Below are 18,881 nucleotides of genomic sequence, written 5' to 3'. Positions count from 1 at the left end.
ATGTGTTCAATAAATTGTTGTTGTCCTTACTTCCTAGAAGGGATATCCAGCTCCACCACCTGCACAATGATTTACATCCTTTTTCTGTGGAACATGTGTGAGGATTTACTCAGAAATGACAAAACACCCTAAATTGAACTTTATTCCTTCTACAGTGTCCCTGTCCCCACATCTCTTTTCCTTTAATATGATTATACAGTTGTCATCTAAAAACTCTTTTTAAGACTAAGCCGCTTAGTCTTAAATCCCATAAAGCTTAAGTTTCCTCTCTTAAGCTTTCCTTTATTTTACTTCACCTCAAGCATCAATTAGCCATTGAGTCTTTAGCAGCACATATTCTGACTGGGCCAGTGAGGACTTTTTACCTACTTATGGAACCTCCTAAAGACCCACAGGAAAATCCCTTAGTAAATGACCTGTAGTTCTTGCCGGGCTATCCTAAAGACATGATTAAAAATAGTGCTGCTGACAAAATGCCCAAACAAGCAGTACCCCTGGCCTATAAAACGAGACAAAGTAACCACCAGGAAACGGGGTGTTTAGGGCCAGAGATAACAGGCCCGCAGGACGGGACACCTCGGGAGCCGGCGGAGCGGCCCAGCTCTAACACAGGCTTCCCTCGAGGCAAAAGAGTTCAGGAGACACACCAATACACACCAACTACTTCCCTTAAAGAAAGCACTTTATTTTCCATTTAAAGCAAACTGGTCACAGTACATTATTTTACATAAATGGCAGTAGTTTAAATCTCCATTTAAAAGGCCTTTTGTCTGAGTCTGAGGTGATAAGAGGATACGAATACATGTATAAAAACAGTGCAAAACGTCTAGCCCACAGCCTCCCGCGTTGGCGGCAGGAATCCCCTTTAATGTTGCTGGGCCAGTTGCATTAAATATCGAACATTAAATATTCCTGGATGTCCTTTAGCCTAACATGAGACCCAGAAATGTAATCAAATGAAAAGGTTCAAAAGTCCTAACAACGCAAATCATCAAATCCCCCCCAGACCACAGGGTCAGAGCAGACTGAGCTTCCCAGTTCTGGAACATGGCATCGTGTCAGTGGTGCCATGGGAAGAAATACATGATGTGTGTTGCATCGGTAACTAGAATCGACTGGCTCTGGTTTTAAAGCTTTGCCTTTGAGGAATGAATTTTCTAGGAGAGAAGGTGCCACCACGAAGGCTAGAGTAGCAGTTAAGTCAAAAGCCCAACTCAGAAGTAGCTGGAATTAGCTGCAGCCTCTGAGAGATCTGTCTCCATGAACCACTCCGTCTTTGGCTACTGCCGGCCACTGTAGTGAAGCACGGGGTGCCGACGCAAGTGGGGTAACAGCCCATTAGCAACAAGATTACATGTAGCTAATTCTGCAGAAAGTTTCTGTTAATCACAGCAAACACCCACAGGAACACAGGGGACTTTTTTATTAGAGTTAAGCATAGCTCTCCTTCTTCCCCTGCATCACACCTTGGCGATGTTTACCATAAAACGGCATACTTGCCCCGCTGCTGCTGAGAAAACCAGATTCCCAACAGATGCCTCAAGCGAAAGTCTCTATCCTCCCTTGCTTGTTTGAGGAAATTTTCTTTTTTCAAATGCAGGGTACCCACATATGGCTAAAATGAAGTCATATAAACCCACTTACCTCATTTAAAGAGACCCTTAAATTTCACAAAACACTGTTAAACATCCTGGTTAAAACTGTGCTTCTAGATGTCATATTTTTGCTTACGGTAGTTGAGTTTTGTAATAAAAAGCTAATGTCCTACCCAATGGAAATATAGTCTATGAAGCAGATGGGTCAGTATTCTAGTGAACCTTACTGGTATTGTGTTTTCTGGCAGTGGGAGATTCTAGTATAGAAAATTTTCTCTTACTAAAAATATTAGAAGTACCAAGGACTATTGCATAAGAAAAAGTTCATAGCAGTCTTTCTGCTAGGCAGGTGGCACAGTGGATGACAACAATTACTTCATTCAGCAAAGGACAACACTACTTGAATAGCAAAGACTTCCGGTATCCTAAGCAGACACAGAGGTGGCTGAGGTGAGATGACCAGCAGTGTCCCTAAAACTCACTTAAGGCTTGTTCACGGTCAGTTCATTTCAGGTGGGCCCAGCTAGAACCACAAAGTACTCTTTGGGTATCATTAAAAAAGCATTTTAAATACTGAAGGACTTTCTCCTTTCGCAATCCTGATCCTTAACTATTTTTCCCTTAAATCTTGCGAATGGACCCATTTCCCTTCCCCAGGAATAGCACACAATGGCATGACCATAATGTAAGTGGTCAGAATATAGTAGATGGTTTGCTAAAGCTCCATATCAGTATGTTTATTAACAGGCTGAGGATGCAAGGGCAGGGGCGGGAGGGGGGTGGAGAAAAGGGAGTTGTGTTGTGCTGGGGAAGGGCTTGCCTCTATGGCCAACAAACTGCTGGTTTATAGGACTGCAGAGCAATTCTCCCATGGCCGCTGCCACCGCCACCACCACAGGTTTCTCTGGGACTCTTTCGTTCCTGGAGACCTTGTCCTTTAAAAGGACAAAATCCCTCAAATAGTTCCAGGTCATAAAAAGGTGTAAAAATCTAGGAGCGTAGACTTAGGGTGTCCCGGGGCCTACAGAAACCCTGCTCACAAAGAGCCCCTTGTTTGCTGCTCCTTGTGGTGCAAATACCTCAGTAGGCTTTTATCCCCATAAAACCACAGAACTTTTTCAAAAGTTTGAGCTTTCTCCTGTAAAATGCCAATCATGATCTCAAGGAACTTAAAACAAGCAACTTCATCCCAACCAGCCGGAGTAATATACAAGGAGTCCTCATGCAGGTGAGGGAACCTGAGAGGCCCCATGTAGATAAACCATTAGGGCTGTGCTATTATAAAAATGGCAGTCGTTCCTGATTCTCCCACATGACTGCCGTCTCTTGGGTACTACTCATCTTTATGTCATATTTTGATGGTTGTTAAAGATTTGCCAAGAGGCTAAAATTACCGACTATACTATTCCTTCTATGAATTCTATTATCAACCGTTAGACGATCAGAGTTGGCTATACACCTGGCATTCAAGAGACTACAACTAGAGAGTTCTGGCCACATGTGCTGTCCTTGACATTATTCCTCTCTCTCTTATCTCAAACCTAGCAGAACAGAATTAGTTCTCTCAGATCCAGTGTTAATTCCAAATGAATGCTTAACTCTGGGCCAGAGCCAGGGCATCACTGTAGAAACCACAGACTGCTAATACCCCAGACTTGCTCTTTGGCTCATCCCAGTGGAATACGGAGCCTCTCACTGGTTAAACAATCCATCTCTGGGGAGAGCAGCGACAAGCCTGTATAAAGAGGTGGTGACTGTCTTAAGGACAGCTTTGTTTCCCGGCAGAACTAGGGATGGTGCTAGCTACAGACGGCAGAGTCGCAGGAAGTACCAGTATTTCCTCTCAACATTTATGAACTTCTTACGACAGCAGCATGCACAGACAGACTGAAAAAAACTGGCAACATTTCCCCAATACTAAGCTATAAACCAAAGTAAACTTAAGGACTCATGAATTTTCTTTGGGACTGCAAAATAAGCACATGTAAAAAACTAAGTATTTCAAGAGGGCATTTTCCCCATCCAAAATTGCCTCATCCTAACTCTATGGCAGAACAGACCCATTCTCTATATAAATATTTAATCTTTTATACATTTTCAGTTTCAAGATACAAAAAAAAGATAAGATTTTAGGAAGAGCTAAGGAAGAACCATATCCATTAAGTAGTGGAAACCATATATACCCTGTTTTTTCTCTCCAAGTGAGATATTTTGTCTAGGGCAAGGTGAATGAGAAATAATGTGCAAGTAGGAAGATGCCCATCGACTCCTCAAAGAGAGTTCATGCCAGAAGAATATAAATGCCAAAAAAAATCGAGCCCTTGATATTGACCAGCCACCCTACCCAGGAAAGAGTGTAAACTGTTCCCCCACAGGAGTGTCTGTTCCCCTCTTCCAGCCTCATCAAAAGTGTGCTAGCACCTTCCCAGGTGAAACATGGAAAGAGGAAAAAAACAGTAATGCCTATTCGAGTTTGGAGTTTAGAGTAAATCCAAACAATAAATATAGAAGAAATGAGATAAATGTAAGGACTCACCATCTAAACTCATGACCACTGTAACTTAATACTACCAATAAATAGAACTGTTTTGACTGTCCCTTCAGAATCAGATGACAGTGCGAATCCATCCAATCATCTTCTGTTTGAGTAGCTAATGTCTAATACTTCAGAAAGAGAAATTACCGTAACTGTACAATGTGGTACAATGTAGTATTTCAGGATCTTTCTTTCACTCTGAAATGCTGAAAACGGATTCCTCGGATAGTTTTGGCTTCTGTATTCTGACCTACAAACGTTTTTCTCGGTCTTTGAGTTTTCCTAATAATACTTCATCCCTCTTGGGTGCTTCTGTCATTTTCCAGTGCTTTCCACACACCTGGTCCCTTGCACGACCCTCCCGACCGTGAGGTAGCCAGGGCAGGCGGCAGCACCCCACTTTACGGATGAACCTGAGACTTGGGGAAGTGACTCAACGAAGGGTCACATGGCTATCAGGAATTGAAAGGAGGACTGGAAACGATCCTAATCCAAACTCTTTCTCCCCTGCTAAGGGATGGGAATGGCTTCTATCAAGCTGTGCATTAGCAATCCGCATCGTCTCCTGCTCCTGGTGACTGAGTTAGTGAATAAGGTGACTGGAAAAGAATGGCTCTACTTTTACTGCTTCGATATAAAAATCTCTTAAGGTGAAATCAGAAAAATTCATTTCTTCCCAGTCCTGTGTCTAAACCTGAGCATGGCCCTAGACAGCCTTTAAGAAACGGGGGATAAAAGCGAACATCCTGCACGGACGCCGACGTGTACACTGGGAGGGCGCAGAGGGGAGAGCCACCCCTCACAGAGCCACACAGAAGGCACTTCAGACAATGTCCTCGGCTGGGTGGTGGCAGGGGGCGGCGCCCAGGGTGGAGAACTGATGCCAGTTCCGCAGGAAGCCCCGGTTGTACTGGCCCGTGTCCACGATGAGCCCGCAGAGGAGCCGGCGCCCCGTCTTCTGACGCAGGGCCTGCTGGACTTCCCGCTCGGTGACGTTGTAACTGATGTTGATCAGCTGGATGAGGAAGATGTACGCCATGCCCGCCGTGATGATCACGGAGTACCACACGCAGGTGAAGGACAGGGCGGAGCTGGGAGGACAAAGGGCGGGTCAGGATGCCGACCGTTTCGGTCAGAAAGCCGGCACCATCCTCACGTCTGACACACACAGCACCCATCACCAAGGGCTCTGGTGCCTTCCCCAACTATCCCAATTGGAAGATGCTTTTCTACCCTCAGAACACCAAAATGCTTAACCTGTGACTACTCACATGTCCTGTTTTATACTGTCATTCTTGCTGCCTCTTTTCCTAGGATGTTATATTAGAATAGCAAGGACATTTTTGCACTTGGTATCCCCCACACAAACACAGCGCCTGACATAACAGCATTCAAAAGCTATCAAATGAATGAACAATTCCTAAATTATTCGTAACTGAGGGGAAAACGAAGGCACCATGACATGCTATAAACGTCCCCCAGGAAGCTGGAATGGTGCCAAAGCTGTCCGTCTCCACTCTCTTCAGTACAATGGTGAACGCAAGGGAGACGTGAGTCCTTTACTTCCATGTAGGAGCACCGTCACATTTCAGGTCCAGCTTCTTCCAGCCGAACCGAATCACACAGGACAAGAAAGCTCCTTTCAGCTCCTTACAAAGACAGGAGGAGAGGCTGACTAATGTCCGCCAAATGATTATTTTCAAACATTCGCAAATGAGTTAGCGGGAAATGAACCCATCCTGAATCTTCATTTGTTAAGCTGAAAGGGACTCAGAGATGATTACCCCACCATAAAGATGAGGAACACCAGGGCTCAACAGGGTGACGTGAAGCACCCATACAGAGGGTGGGTACCCATGGCGGACTGTGTTCCTCATTCCACGTCAGCGATCCACAGAAAGTCCACAAAATTCATGCTTAGTGACATACAGACGTGCTCTGCTGTTAGGACATTTATCATGCGCAGTGTGACTGCAGAATTTCACAACCTACTAACACTCTCAATATAGAAAAATAAAAGGAACTTACCCCGAGCAGGAGGACCAGTCTGTTCTAATAATGCCCACAAATATCTAGATCTATGATGGCAATGGAAGATCTGTCCACAGACTAAGAAGCAAATACCTTCACAGGGGCACGAGGTGGGTAAAGCAGGGATTATTCTGAGAAAAGAGTGGGAAGAAAGAAAAGGACCCGGGGGGCAGCGCTGTCCTAGCTCGGACTGGGGGGGTTGGGGAGGGGTTGGCCAGAGATACCAAACAGCATCTGCATCAGAGGGAAACGAGAGGAGGAGGGCACAAAGAACCCAGGCAGGGCCCCCCGCCCCCCGCAGTGATCTGGGGAGGGGCTCGCTGGGCCCAAAGCTGCAAAACCCCAGCTTCTGACAAGGCATGGAGATCTTCACAATATATAAATGTGCCCCAAACTAACAAAGGAAATTTTGACCTAGATACCACAGTAATCATGAGCGGTGATTTTTTTAAAAAGTAGAACAGGACAAACCAGTGGAGGCTAAAAAGTAAATGCTATAGAAATTGTGAGAGCTCCACAAAAGGGTCAGAAGCAATAAATCAAGATAGGGCTAAAGAGCACGAGAAAGCCACAATCAAGTGACTTGCCATGATCAGTTAGGACAAAACAGACCCCACACATCCCCTGGGACTCTTAGTTTACGGCTCTCGGTTCACCATTGCTAGCGGGGACGGGGCGGGGGCACGTAAGTGGTCATGTGAGTGACCCGGTCCGAATGCAGGGTACTAGTTCCTCACTCTGTAAAGGTCAAAGAACCTTTTGCCATCACCCTAGAACAACTCACAATTTTGTTGGCCATTTCAAAGATACCCAGCATCCAATAACCTGTCCTATGTTTTGGCTGAAAACTCCTAACCTAGCAGCAAAGCACGGCCCCTTGCATTAACAGCAATGCCCACTCTCTCGTCTCTGGGCCTCGGTGCTCTGGTAGTCACATCTCACCTGTAATCTGCATAAACTCCAGGACAATAGAAGAGAGCTGTGAAGACACTTCTATCTCTACAAATGGTGTCCAAGGTCAATGTTATCCCGTACACCGAGGTGAGCAAGAAGATCGAAAGGGCAAGTATAAATGCTTGATGGTTTGATTCTCCAACACAGCTATTTATCCTCAAAACAGCAGAGGGGGAAGAAAAAGCAAACATTTTTTAAAGTTCTTGATACAGACGGGAGCTAAATGTATCATGCTGATGATCAATGCATAATGAATATAAACGCTGAACGACTATGCTGTGCACCTAAATCTAATATAACATTGTAGATCCACTATAGTTCAATGAAAAAGGAAAAAAATGTTCTCCATATAACTCACATAATGAACACGAAAGTTTCAAAACAGGGATCATGGGAATTTCAGCTATTAAAAGGTAAGTTCTCTTATTTTTCAACTTTAGGGAATTAAAAATCTGCCCACTGAGAGATGTAGTCTTGTATTTTCCGCTTCTTCCAAAGTGAAATCATATCATTAGGACAAAGCTAAGTAAAAAGCAGAACCCAGCTAACAAATCTTTCTAAATCGTAATGAGTCTATTACCCAACCATGAAGAGGATTAATATTGTAACTACCACAATAAGGAAAGGCTGGTATCAGTTAGGAAAACTTAAAAAACCAAAAGTATTACACACTATGGGAAAATATATGTTAAATACATATATTAATACAAAGATCCCAAGAGGTTAGAAATGTGTTGTGGGGTGGAGAACAACTCGATAATACGCAGACTACTTGTCAGGAAGAAAGCTCTGTCTCGTGGCCATTTGTCAGGCGGAATGTACGGGCGTCTCTCCAGCCCACCGCACACCAAGAGGCCCCAGTGGGCAGAGAGCTTTTTATTCAGAGCTGTCAGGCCCCCTGCAAACCAACTCTTGTAAATGGGCCATCACACACGCACACACGCACACACACACACACAAGAATACATGAAGACTCAGAAGTTAAAATCTAAAAGTGAAAATACCTGTTTATTCCTAAAGAAAGCCCCAGAAAAGAGCTATCCCTGTGCTTGAGGTCCACTCCAAGGCCCTCCTGGCCTTGCTGCACCCTCTCCGCCCGCTACGTGCCCTCCCATGCGGGGAGGAAGGTATGCTACAAGCATGACCAGAATCCTAGCCATAAAAAGCGTACTTCACTCACCACAACTGCCTTGAGAGCTAAGAGCTAGAGAGTAGCAAACATGCTACTTACAGCATTCACATCTGAATAAACGCTAACCCCTTTTAGATTTACTCAGTGAAGCAGCAACATTATCTTTCAAAGTTGTGCTTCACATGGCAGGGGTCTTCCGTGTCCTCATTAGGCACTGGTCAGCTGGCAGGCACTAAAAAAGCCCATTTATCTGCAAACAGCAAATAACAAAATAGGGAGTTACCTGGCGGGGCCTTATCTCAACAATGTAGGCTAGGAGAAATCAAAATGATGAAGGATGTATGGCGAGGGGACAAAGTCACCTACAACTACGGGAACACTTTCTTGAGCTCCGTGTTCAAAAGGCACAGGCCAGGGAAATATACCTAGATTGATTCTGATCCATTCTTTTCTAAAAAACGTCACTCACCTGCAAATACTTCTCTTTTACAAAGGAGAAAGTCAGTGAGGGGCGGCTTGGAAGAGAACAGCAAACTAGCAACAACAACAACGCCCTTCGGGAAATGACTGAAGGAACTACATCTGCGGAACTGGGAAAGCGGATGACTAAGTGGGAACATCATACCAGCCCACAAATATCTGCAAGGTGCAAAGCTGGGAAGGAGTGAAATTTTAGGATGGCACAAAGGAAGATCAAACAGGGCCAGGGTCTTAGGGGACTTTACACCTTGCAAGCCTCCAAATCTTTCCAGCATACCAGACACAGTGATGATCCATTCTCCGGACGCAGACGCCGCATAGCCGGCAATGCCACGCCCGGGCCGGCCGCACCAGCTGACACTTGGCACACCAGTCCTCCTTCACCTTGGCAGGGCTTCCGGCCAACACCCTGCAAGGGCCCTTAAGATCGTCCTTCGGCGTGCGGTTGCTGAGACTGCCCGACGATCCCGCACCGGGGAGCCCTCTGGTCCTCTCCAGCCCGTCTCTGCTCAGGCATTCAACTTGGCTACTGCTGAGAGATTTGTCCTTGCTTGCTGGATTTCTGAGGTAGCCTGGATTCTTCTTGGCTCTGTACAGGGCCAAGAGTACCAGAAATAACCCGCAGGTAAGAAGAGCCAGCTGAGTGGGCCCCACACGCCCTTTGGGGACCACTTCCTGCAGGAACACATAGTACATGTAGCCCAGAGAGAACAGTCCGAGGCCCAGGAAAAACAGAGTCTGTTCTTTCCTTCTGTGAGTGAGGTAGTAGTACCACAGAGCCAGCACAGGAAGGGAGGTCAAAACCACCACCCCCAGGAGGAAATGCCAGGAAGCCACGCGGAGGAAGACGGGCAGGAGGATGAGTGGGGGGATGATGCTAATGTTAACTTTTTTGGCTCCCCTAAGCCAAGGAATTCGGAGGCGATCAGAAATAGTATCCATGATTCTTTCGCAAGTCTCTGGCTGCATGGATTTACATGTGATCCATCTAGTCAGAAGAGCACAAAGAGAAGGTTTGCTAAATTCAAAACCACGGACCACTGTAGGCTAAACAGCAGGATAAATGATAAAAGAGGCCAAAGGCCAAGTACTCTCCTTCCATACCACTAAACACGAGCTCTTCGGATCACATAGCACTTACTTAATATGAAAGAGAAGACAGTGTTTAGAAATCTAACAGTTAACAGTATTTCTCCACAAAGCAAACACATAGGAATACACACACATACTCTGTACAAGTACTGTCCAGACTTGGGTGAGTATAGATCCTCAAAAAAAATTTCATGATCTAGTTGTGAAGACAACAGGGATTCGGGAAGCATCAGAGAAGGGACAAAGCAGCAAAATCGCCCAGTGAACTATTGTGGCCAAACTCCATAAGGTGTGCTCAGAGGAGAGTGGACACTGCTGGGTGGAGTCATGAGAAGGATCGCTGTGAAAAAGGTGGGACCTGCGCCCCACCTCGACAGCAGGCCAGCATGTGGCGGGGGCGGGGGGCGGGAGGCAGGCAGGCGTTCCAGTGGAGTGGCACGTGCACAGCACAAACCCGTCCTGTGCCTGGGGAGTCACGAGTCTAGCAGGGCCAGGGGGCTGCACGAGTTAAGAGTGGAGAGCTAACTAGTCAGAGCGAAATGACCGAGCTTCGTGGACGCACGGCATTTATTGACATGTTTGCACGCTTAGGCTAGCAAGACAAGGAATGATAACTCTTGATTGTAGACAAATAATTTAGAAAAGTAAGGCAACAACTTGGACATGAGGGGCGGTAAGTTAAATGGGAGTCACACAGAGCAGCAGGACAGAGGGAAGACTGGGAGCCTATCTCCAGGGAAGGGTACGGCAGGAGCAGGCGGGAGAGCTCAGGGACGGCCCAGGTCTCAAGCACTAGGAGACAGAAAGAGAAGGTTAATGGAAGAGCTGTGGTCTCGAGTGATGGAGGTTATGGAAACAGCATCATTTTTCCATTCATTAAAGCAGAGTGCTCCATTTTCTCCGTATGGATTTTAGACTAAGTCCATTTAAAAATACCTGTAAAAAAGACTAACGACACTATCAAGGAAGAATTACAAAAGGTCTATAGGGTCTTGAGGGCTCTGGTAGTAAACTACAGTGGTCCCAAGACGCTTTTCACATCTAGATGAATGCACCAAGCTCTAAGTCAGCGACGTGCCACTACAGTGACTTTTTTTGACCGGAAGTAATCATTAATAGGATAAGCAAGTTTCCAACATCCTTATTCTCCTCCCACATTGTGCTTTCCATAGGGCCAACAATTTTTAGGTATATAATTATTTAGAAAATAGATTAAAACCTCATTTTTACTGTTTGGTACAAAATTTTTTCTCTGATGTTAAAAATCTTTTTGGATAGTAATTTGCAAGATGGGATAACGGTGAAAATAAAAGCCAAATACGATGATCATCAGTCAAGACGTTGCTACCCGCGCTGAAAACAGCCAGTCCAGCACAGGGACATGCCCCCCGGCTGGATTTCCTCCCCAGGGACAAGGGGTGAGACTAATGGGAACAGCAAGAACATGATCTTTCAACCCTTTGTGGCCAGGTGCAGTCCAGCCTCGAGTAGTCGATCTCTAGATGCTGAGAACACTGAGAATGTAGGAAGGTCCTAGTAATAATGTGTTCACTTTAAATGTACAGATTCTGCTGGTCTGCACTTTATTTTTTATACATTTAACTTGCCACTATCCCTTTATTTGCCTGTTCTCTCCATCATCTTCTCCCTTGAAGTGAAAAATAATAATGCCCTACTAAACTGAGCGGAATAGACAGCTGCGCAGTTGTGCACTACTGAGTAATTCACCTTCATAAAATCCTCACACCTGACACATAAGACAACTCTCAATTTTAGATCCTTGGGAATAGCATCAAGAGCAGATTCTAGTGTTCTGGATGGCTAAGCTTAAAGTAAGCATGGTAGTTCTCCAAAGAGCCAGTGGGGTCAACTTCAAGAAAGACTCTGCCCTTACCTATCACACCCTTCATCGAGATCCTGGCAATCACACAAACAAGCGGCCACGTGGTTCTTTTCCCCATTTCGATCGATGTACTCGCAGCAGCACAGGGGCTCCAATTCAGGTTCTTCCGCTTTGTTTTTCTTCAGTGGCTTCATACTGCCCTTCTGTGTCACGATTTCCACCTGTCACCACGAGGTTTAAGAAGCCCTCAGTAGGTAAAGGCGAAAAGAACACGACTCACATCTTGTAAACGCATCCACGCCTCTGATTATCCGCCAACGCCTGAGAAATCAAACAGGAGAGGGAAGAGGGGGAGGGGGAGTCTCATTTTCATCAGGCTTTTCTTGCTCGGCTCGGCCAGACAGGGAGCTCTAGGGGCTCCCAACCGCCTTCACCGCCCCTTCCTACCAGGGCTGGCGCCGTCTGGGTACCAGCGGTTCCCATGGTGACAGCCGACCACACGGGCCCGGACAGCCGGGGCGCGGGCGGCTGCGCTCACCTGCCGGTGCAGGATGGGGAGGGCCGAGCGGCCCCCGCCCAAAGCCCAGGTGCAGGTGGAAACTCACCCTCTGGGCTGCGGGCGGAGAAGGGCGTGTGCCGCGGGGGCCGGCGCCCGCACCCGGCTCTGGGGAGGCCACCAGACGCCCGTGCAGCGCTCGGGGTCGCCGTCCAGCCCTGTGTCTCCAGCTCCGCGCAGGGCGCACCTCTCCCGCCCCCGCCGACCGTGAGGACGTGGGCGGGCCGCGAGCGCCGCCCCGCCCGAAGAATGACCTTGGAAGGGAAGTTACCTGGGTTCCGGGGCCGAGGTGCGGCTGCAGCCAAAGAGGCCCAGGTGGAGGGGAGAAGGGTAGATTCCTCCCGAGGCGCGGACGCGTCTTCCGAGCTCTGCTCCGCTGGGCTCTCTGTATGACGGCTGGAGTCCCGGAGACCCCGGCTCCGCTCCGCCGCGCCTCCGCCGCCGCCCACCTGTGAGCACAGGCGGCCGCGGCCCGGGCAGCTCGCCCGCCTCCCCGTCGCTCTCCTGCCCGCCGGCTCGGCGTGGCAAGTCCGCGCGCGCTTCCGGGTGCCCCGCCCCCGGCGCCGGGGATCCCCTCCCGCCCGCACGTGCGCCGCCCGGGGCCCGGCGGAGCCGGCCAGTCAGGCCCCACCCCCGGCCCGAGGCCCTGGCGCCGGGAAGAAGCGAGGACCTGAGGACCGGCACCTGGGAGTGGGTGCCGGCGGCGGGGCCTAGGGCTGGCCCGGCACGCCCGCCCCGCCCGGCCCCGGTGCGGCCCCGCGGGTGGCTGCGGGCGGTACGTGGGCGGGGCAACCCCAGAGCCCTGGGCCGGGGGGAGGTGCCGATGGAAAGACGGGAAACCCGGGAACCCGGAGGATTCCCTAAGCACTGGAGACCCGTGGGTCGGCCAGTCTTCTTTCGGACGCCGGCCACAAGCTTAGGTGGAGATCTCCACCGCAAATTGTTACCGAGGTACCGCCCCCACATTCTCCAGCCTTCCCTTAAAGGCCCATCGCTGTCCCTGATCTGTTCATTTATAAAGCTTGTTCATTTTCATGATTTCTGGCGAGCAGATTCTACATTCGACCGGCAGGCCGACTAGTACTTTTGTCCCAACAGTCTGCATATTTGAAATGAAACAGTCTGCATATTTGAAATGAAATGAATCCTCTTTGCGTTTTATTTTTGCACAAAATTTTTTAAAGAGTGTAGGCCCATATACACGTTTTCACTGTAGCAGGTTTCTAGTTATTTGTGTTTTCGGGGTTTTTTAACAGAAAAAAAAACTACAACTCAAGACATTTTGGGTTTTATTGATATTCAATTTACATAACAGGCTCAAATGCAATTAATTAAGTTCTGCATACATACATGTTTAGTCTTAATATATAAAGCAACTTTGGTAATTTTCTTTGAGGTATATTTATGAAGTACAAGTTTTACAGAAACATCACAAAAATATTGTTTGCCACTGATCTTTTTTGTGAATTTAACAAAGTCTTCAAGTTTATAATCCAGTGACTCACAGCCCCACTTCATAAATCAAAAAACCCCCGGGTAAGTACACTGGTACCCCAAGGTAGGTTTGTTGGGAATCACCCAGAGAAATCCATTTTCCCTGTACTTAATCTCAAAAATGACTTTAGCTATCTCCTGTGGCTCTGGGGAAAGAGAGAAACATGTAACTAAAGGCAAGCATTGTCCAAACAGTAAGAATATATACCAATTATTGGGCACTGTCTTTCTCTTGTTCCAAAGACATCACTTGTATTGAGACATATATGCCTAAAAACTTTTCATGAAAGAGCCAAAGCTTCTGTCTGATTTCAGACTTCAGTCAGTGCCCTAGTATTGGGACATAGTGCCCCCAAAAGTTTTTATTGAAGAGCTAAAGTTTGTGTCTGGTTATAACTTACCAGCTGAAACAAGTCGCACACATGAATGAATAAATGAAGACTTATGTAGCTACTGAAAAGTAATCCACAAATTATTTTCAACCAGGTGTTTCACTTCCACCATAAAAGAGTGCTAAGCTCAAGCCAAGCTTAGTTCAAGTATTCATTTGATCTGTCACTAAATGCCCAGATTTTAACATAATCCTCTGGTTCTTAAAATCAGAGCATGGTTCTTCATTTTGAGTGTTGGTATCCTATGTTTCCTTTTCCAGAACTGACTCTTCTGCCATTTGATAAATGAAGGGGCAAGATAATCTCACCTCTGATAGCTACCTGAAGAAGAAACAACCATTTCTTCAGAAAAATACAACATGGCTCAAGAATGTTTCAGATAATAATTACCAACTTGCAGACTCAAAAGGTTGGACTATTGAATTTGCATGCTAAATAAGTGAAGACATTGTAATATTTACAGTATACAAACTTAGAAATGTTATATGCCTGAAAATTGGTCCTTCAAAAGTAGTAATGATAAAGAGGTTTATTCTTTTATTGTCTTCTTTAGCCTCTTGAATGTATCTCAACTGGGAAAGCAGCCTATCGGACACCTACTGATTCTGTGCTAACAGATAAAGCATCAAGCTTCAAACCCCACTGTAAAAATCAGTTCAGAGTGTCTCATTTTCTTTTTGTATCAGAAATTCAAATCCACAACATATTTCATGCTTCACTAGAGAAATTCACTGCTTAGAATTATGTATAAGAAGTGAAAGAATGGATTGTAAGGCTATCAGAAACTAATGTTATTAAAATAACATTATCAATTTAATGTTATTAAAAAGAATGTTCATATTAGAAGTACCAATAATGAGAAAATGTGGAAATGTTCCTGTGACAATTAAAATCCTTCATCCTCTGGTTTTCTTTAAGATATTTTCTTTTACTTCCAAGTATCTCTACATTTTCAGGCCTTGAGATCACTAGCTTTCGACAGTCATGCCAGTCTTGTTCTTACTTAGTAGATCAAAAGTTCTCTGAAGCGTAATGAGTGAGCTCTTTAACTGCAAACAAAATTAATTTTCAAAATCAGTTTGTTTACATTTTTTCTTATTTTTATGCCAAAAGTTTACATTCAGTATGGTTTTGTTTATACTGACGCCCAAATAAAAGACTGAATTTATAAAACACATGGCTGCTCGGGGTTTACGTCGGTATGACTGCTAGGGAGCTCTTCCTGCCCACTCTGGTCCTGCACTCCTCCCCACTCTCCTGCCGTGCACTCTGCCCCCCAGCAGGTGGTTTTCTGAAATGGTTTCTCAAGTTGCACTGGCCTCTCCACTATCCCCTACACAACTCAAGTTCTCCCTCCAGGCCTCTGCTTGCTAGTATGCTCATGCCTGTCTTCAGCCATTTAAAACGTACTCATCCCCACCCTCTCCGTGTCACCTTCCCTAACCATCCTGCCTTTAAACTCCCGAAGTATTCTTACTTACCTGACACTTTATACTTTTTTGTAGTTTTTAACAATACACATGGACATCTGATTTCTCTAATAAAATTATCGGTGACTTGAGAGCAAGAATTATGTTTTATGCTTCTTTATATTCATTCATTTGTTCATTCATTCAGCAAATGTTAATTGTTTATGTACTACATGCTGGGTCTGTGCTAAGCCAAGCACTGGGTATACAATGGTAAACCAAATAGGCACTATCCCTGCCTTCATGGAGCTTACAGACGAGTGAGGGATACAGAACTAAAACGAGTCATCACATATATAAATATGTACTTCCACAAGGCATTAAGTTTTTGACTGGAGGATGACAGTGTCATTTTCTGAAATACGTCAGCTAGAGGAGAATCAGTCTGGCTCAGGATGAAAACTGAATTCTATCTTGGACATGATCAATTAGTGGTGGCCTCTTAGCATCCAGGTGAATATGCCACGTCAGCAGGTGACTGTGTGGGCCTGGAGCTCAGGGAAGAGGTCCGGTAAGAGAGATGGGTTTGGGAATCAATGACATGTGTAGCACAAGTAAGGGGAGTGGATCAGACCACCTAAAGGGAAGCAGAGGAGAAAGCCTGGAGTAGTAGGCCAGGGAGAGGAGATGGTTTTAACCAGCAAAAAGCAGTTTTACTTTATGCTAGGTACAAGTCACAAAGACCATATAGTATATGATTCCATCTATATGAAATGTCCAGAATGAGCAAACCTATAGAAATAAAAAGTAGATTAGTGATTGTAGGAGCTGAGAGACTGCTAATGGGAACAGGGTTTCATTTGGGGGTGATAAAAATGCTCTGGATTTAGGCAGTGGTGATGGTTGTGCAACTTTGTGAATATACTAGGAATTCTTTCAAAGGTTAATTTTATTGTATGTCATTTATATCACAATAAGGCTGGGTTCTTTTATGGTTTTAAAGAAGGAAAGATTAGATACGCTTCAAGAAAGGAGTGGTCAGCTCTTGTCAAATGCTCACACTGTAAGATGTAAACTAAAAAAAGGTATATTAATTTTAAAAGCCAGAGGTCACTGGGGACCTTAGCTTGAGCAATATCATTGGAAGATATGAGGGAAGAAAACAAGGCAGGAGTGAGGTGAAGAGCAAATAAGTGGCTTAAATATAGGCATCTAATTTTGCTCCCTTCTGAAACCCCACTAAAAGCACAATAAAGGGATCTTTTAAGGCATAAATCCAGGAGGACAGGGAGCACAGAAACAGCAAAAGCAGCAACACAACATCAGAAACTAGAAAGCGGATGACTTAGCAGACCAAAAAAAGTGGAATCCTAAACCAACTGTGGAGAAAGCTGAGAACCAACCACATTTACCCTGAAGAATCCTCAAAAGCCTCAGGAATTGACAGGAATCTCTGGAAGTCGGAATAAAGAAAAAGGGACTAAAAATGAGGATTATACAAAAAAGTGTTGAGGCCATCCCCCTATGCCCTGCCCTCTTCATCCCTCTACTTTCACTCTGCTTCTAAAATGCTGGCAGCCAGCCCTTAATCCTTCAGATGCTCCTCTATGGGAACTGACCAATCTAAGAGGAAAGACCTAAAGATAGTGATACCGGGATTTCTCAACCAATAGCTCTGCCAGATCTACAGAGAAGTTCAGGGTACACCGGCCCAACCCACATTAAGAGCTTAAGAGCTTCTGATCCACACAAGCAGACAACCAAGGACTACAGACATCTAATGAAATCCCCTTACTCTAAGGATAGAAATCAAAACAGGGAGAAAGGATCTTGATGGAAAGTGAGTAGGCAAGAAGGGGAAACATTTTTAACCATCAGTAATATGATCAGAGAGATGAAGATACTATAGTCATTTTAAAAGATCACAGTGCCATTAAAAAAAAAGAAAATTCAAACAAGTGGTAGGTCTTTGAAATTAAAAACTTGTTAGCAAAAATTGAAAGACATAAGAATGTGAAGATTAAGTTGAGGAACTCTGAGGAAGCAGAACAAAAAGGCAAAAACATGGAAGCTGGAAAGAAAAAATAAGATCAGACAGCCTGTCCAAAAGAAGGCAGACATCTGAATTACAGGAGCCGTAGAAAGTCAGAAGAGAGAGAGTGGAGGGGAGGAGATCATCAACTGTGTAACTCAGTATTTCCCAGAACTAAAGGGCATGAGTTTCCAGACTGAAGAATGAGGGATGGTAACAGTCTCAGGTTTCTTAATAGCAACACTGGAAGCTGAAAAACAATGGAGAAATGCTCTGAAGGAATATTGTTTCCAAGCTAGAATTCTAACCCCAGCCAAACTATTAATCAAGGGGAAGGATAGAATAAAAACTTTTCACACTAGTGAAGTCTTAAAATATTACGTCCATGTTCTCTTTCTTAGGAAGCTACTAAAGGATATGCTTCATTAAAAGAAAGGAGTAAACCATTCTGGATATAGGAAACAGAGGAGGTATTCAACAGGAATTCCCGGGACCAGAGCTGTGCACCTGCGGAGAGGGCCCCTGGGCCTGACTGGAGCCAGTCAGAAGGCTCCACTCATAGAAAACCTGAGGTGAATGAAGGTTAGGTGAGGAGACGTCTACAACAGACAGAGCTTTAGGAGATGAGATACTTATAAATAATACAATAAACTAATCAACCGTCATAAGACAATTTCAGGGATAAGAAAAAGCACAGAAAAGAAAAAGCAGTCATGGTTTATTCCATGGCTCAGCTCAGAATAGCAAACTTAGTCAAAACAAAGCAAACACTGGATACTGAGCTAACCAAAATTGTAACTTCCTTGGGAGGACAGGGGAATCAGAAAAGAGGACAAGAAGAAAGAAAAGCTTTGTCTTCCGTAATAGGAGGTCGAAAGATCATGTCTAAAACTGAAAAATCAAGAAGTATCAATACATGCTTGTTGTTTATAAATATGAGGTAAACACAAAAAGAAACTAAGAGTTAAAGATTGTTGTGTTTGGCAAAGTATATAGTGGGATTGCTGTTTTTCTGAACAAACCTTGTAGAAAAGTTAACCATGTGAAGGAGTCACTTTGGTGAAAATAAAACCTTTAAAAAGTGAATGGGTTATGAAGGACAAAGTAGTGACAGCCACAGCAGACAACTCTGAAAGAGCCAGACCATGAAAGGAAGCGAGAGAGATGGGCAGACAGAGAAGGATGTGGATGGTGTGGGTGCTTTAATGTAGGAGAGACCGGAGCAGGGCTCTGGGCAGACGGGAAAGACCCAGCTGACTGCAGGAGACTGAAAGCAGATGCCGGAGGGTGACGGATGGAATCTCCCACTAACACCTGCTGGGACTCTCCTGACAG

The 18,881-nt window shown here is 45.4% G+C and overlaps 2 protein-coding genes across 9 annotated transcripts in view; both read right to left on the bottom strand.

Annotated features, from left to right (window-relative positions):
* Positions 1 to 3,906: 3,906 nt before the first annotated feature.
* On the bottom strand, positions 3,907 to 12,765 carry ZDHHC23 (zDHHC palmitoyltransferase 23). 5 transcript variants are annotated; one of them, XM_073893528.1, is made up of 5 exons: positions 12,491 to 12,765; positions 11,715 to 11,884; positions 9,006 to 9,716; positions 7,105 to 7,272; positions 3,907 to 5,222 (listed from the first exon to the last, which is right to left on the bottom strand). In XM_073893528.1, the coding sequence occupies exons 2-5, from the start codon at positions 11,855 to 11,857 to the stop codon at positions 4,955 to 4,957; spliced, it is 1,290 nt and encodes a 429-aa protein (XP_073749629.1). In that variant the 5' UTR covers positions 11,858 to 11,884; positions 12,491 to 12,765; the 3' UTR covers positions 3,907 to 4,954. The 5 variants fall into 5 exon arrangements, with proteins under 5 accessions (XP_073749629.1, XP_073749630.1, XP_025730280.1 ...); XM_073893529.1 differs by having other exon boundaries at positions 7,105 to 7,263; XM_025874495.2 differs by having other exon boundaries at positions 11,715 to 11,984; positions 12,491 to 12,631.
* Positions 12,766 to 14,952: 2,187 nt separating this feature from the next.
* GRAMD1C (GRAM domain containing 1C) overlaps positions 14,953 to 18,881 on the bottom strand; it is an 84,194-nt gene continuing 80,265 nt past the window's right edge. For all 4 annotated transcript variants that reach the window (XM_025874486.2, XM_073893522.1, XM_073893523.1 and 1 more), the window contains one exon: positions 14,953 to 15,154. In XM_025874486.2, coding sequence (XP_025730271.1) covers positions 15,074 to 15,154 — 81 coding nt within the window. In that variant the 3' untranslated portion in view covers positions 14,953 to 15,073. The remainder of the gene's footprint in view (positions 15,155 to 18,881) is intronic.

The sequence above is a fragment of the Callorhinus ursinus genome, unplaced genomic scaffold (assembly GCF_003265705.2).
Source record: "Callorhinus ursinus isolate GAN/ISIS: 27379988/994484 unplaced genomic scaffold, GSC_fseal_2.0 scaffold1, whole genome shotgun sequence".
Lineage (NCBI taxonomy): Eukaryota > Metazoa > Chordata > Mammalia > Carnivora > Otariidae > Callorhinus > Callorhinus ursinus.
This window is presented reverse-complemented; position numbering and strand designations above follow the sequence as displayed.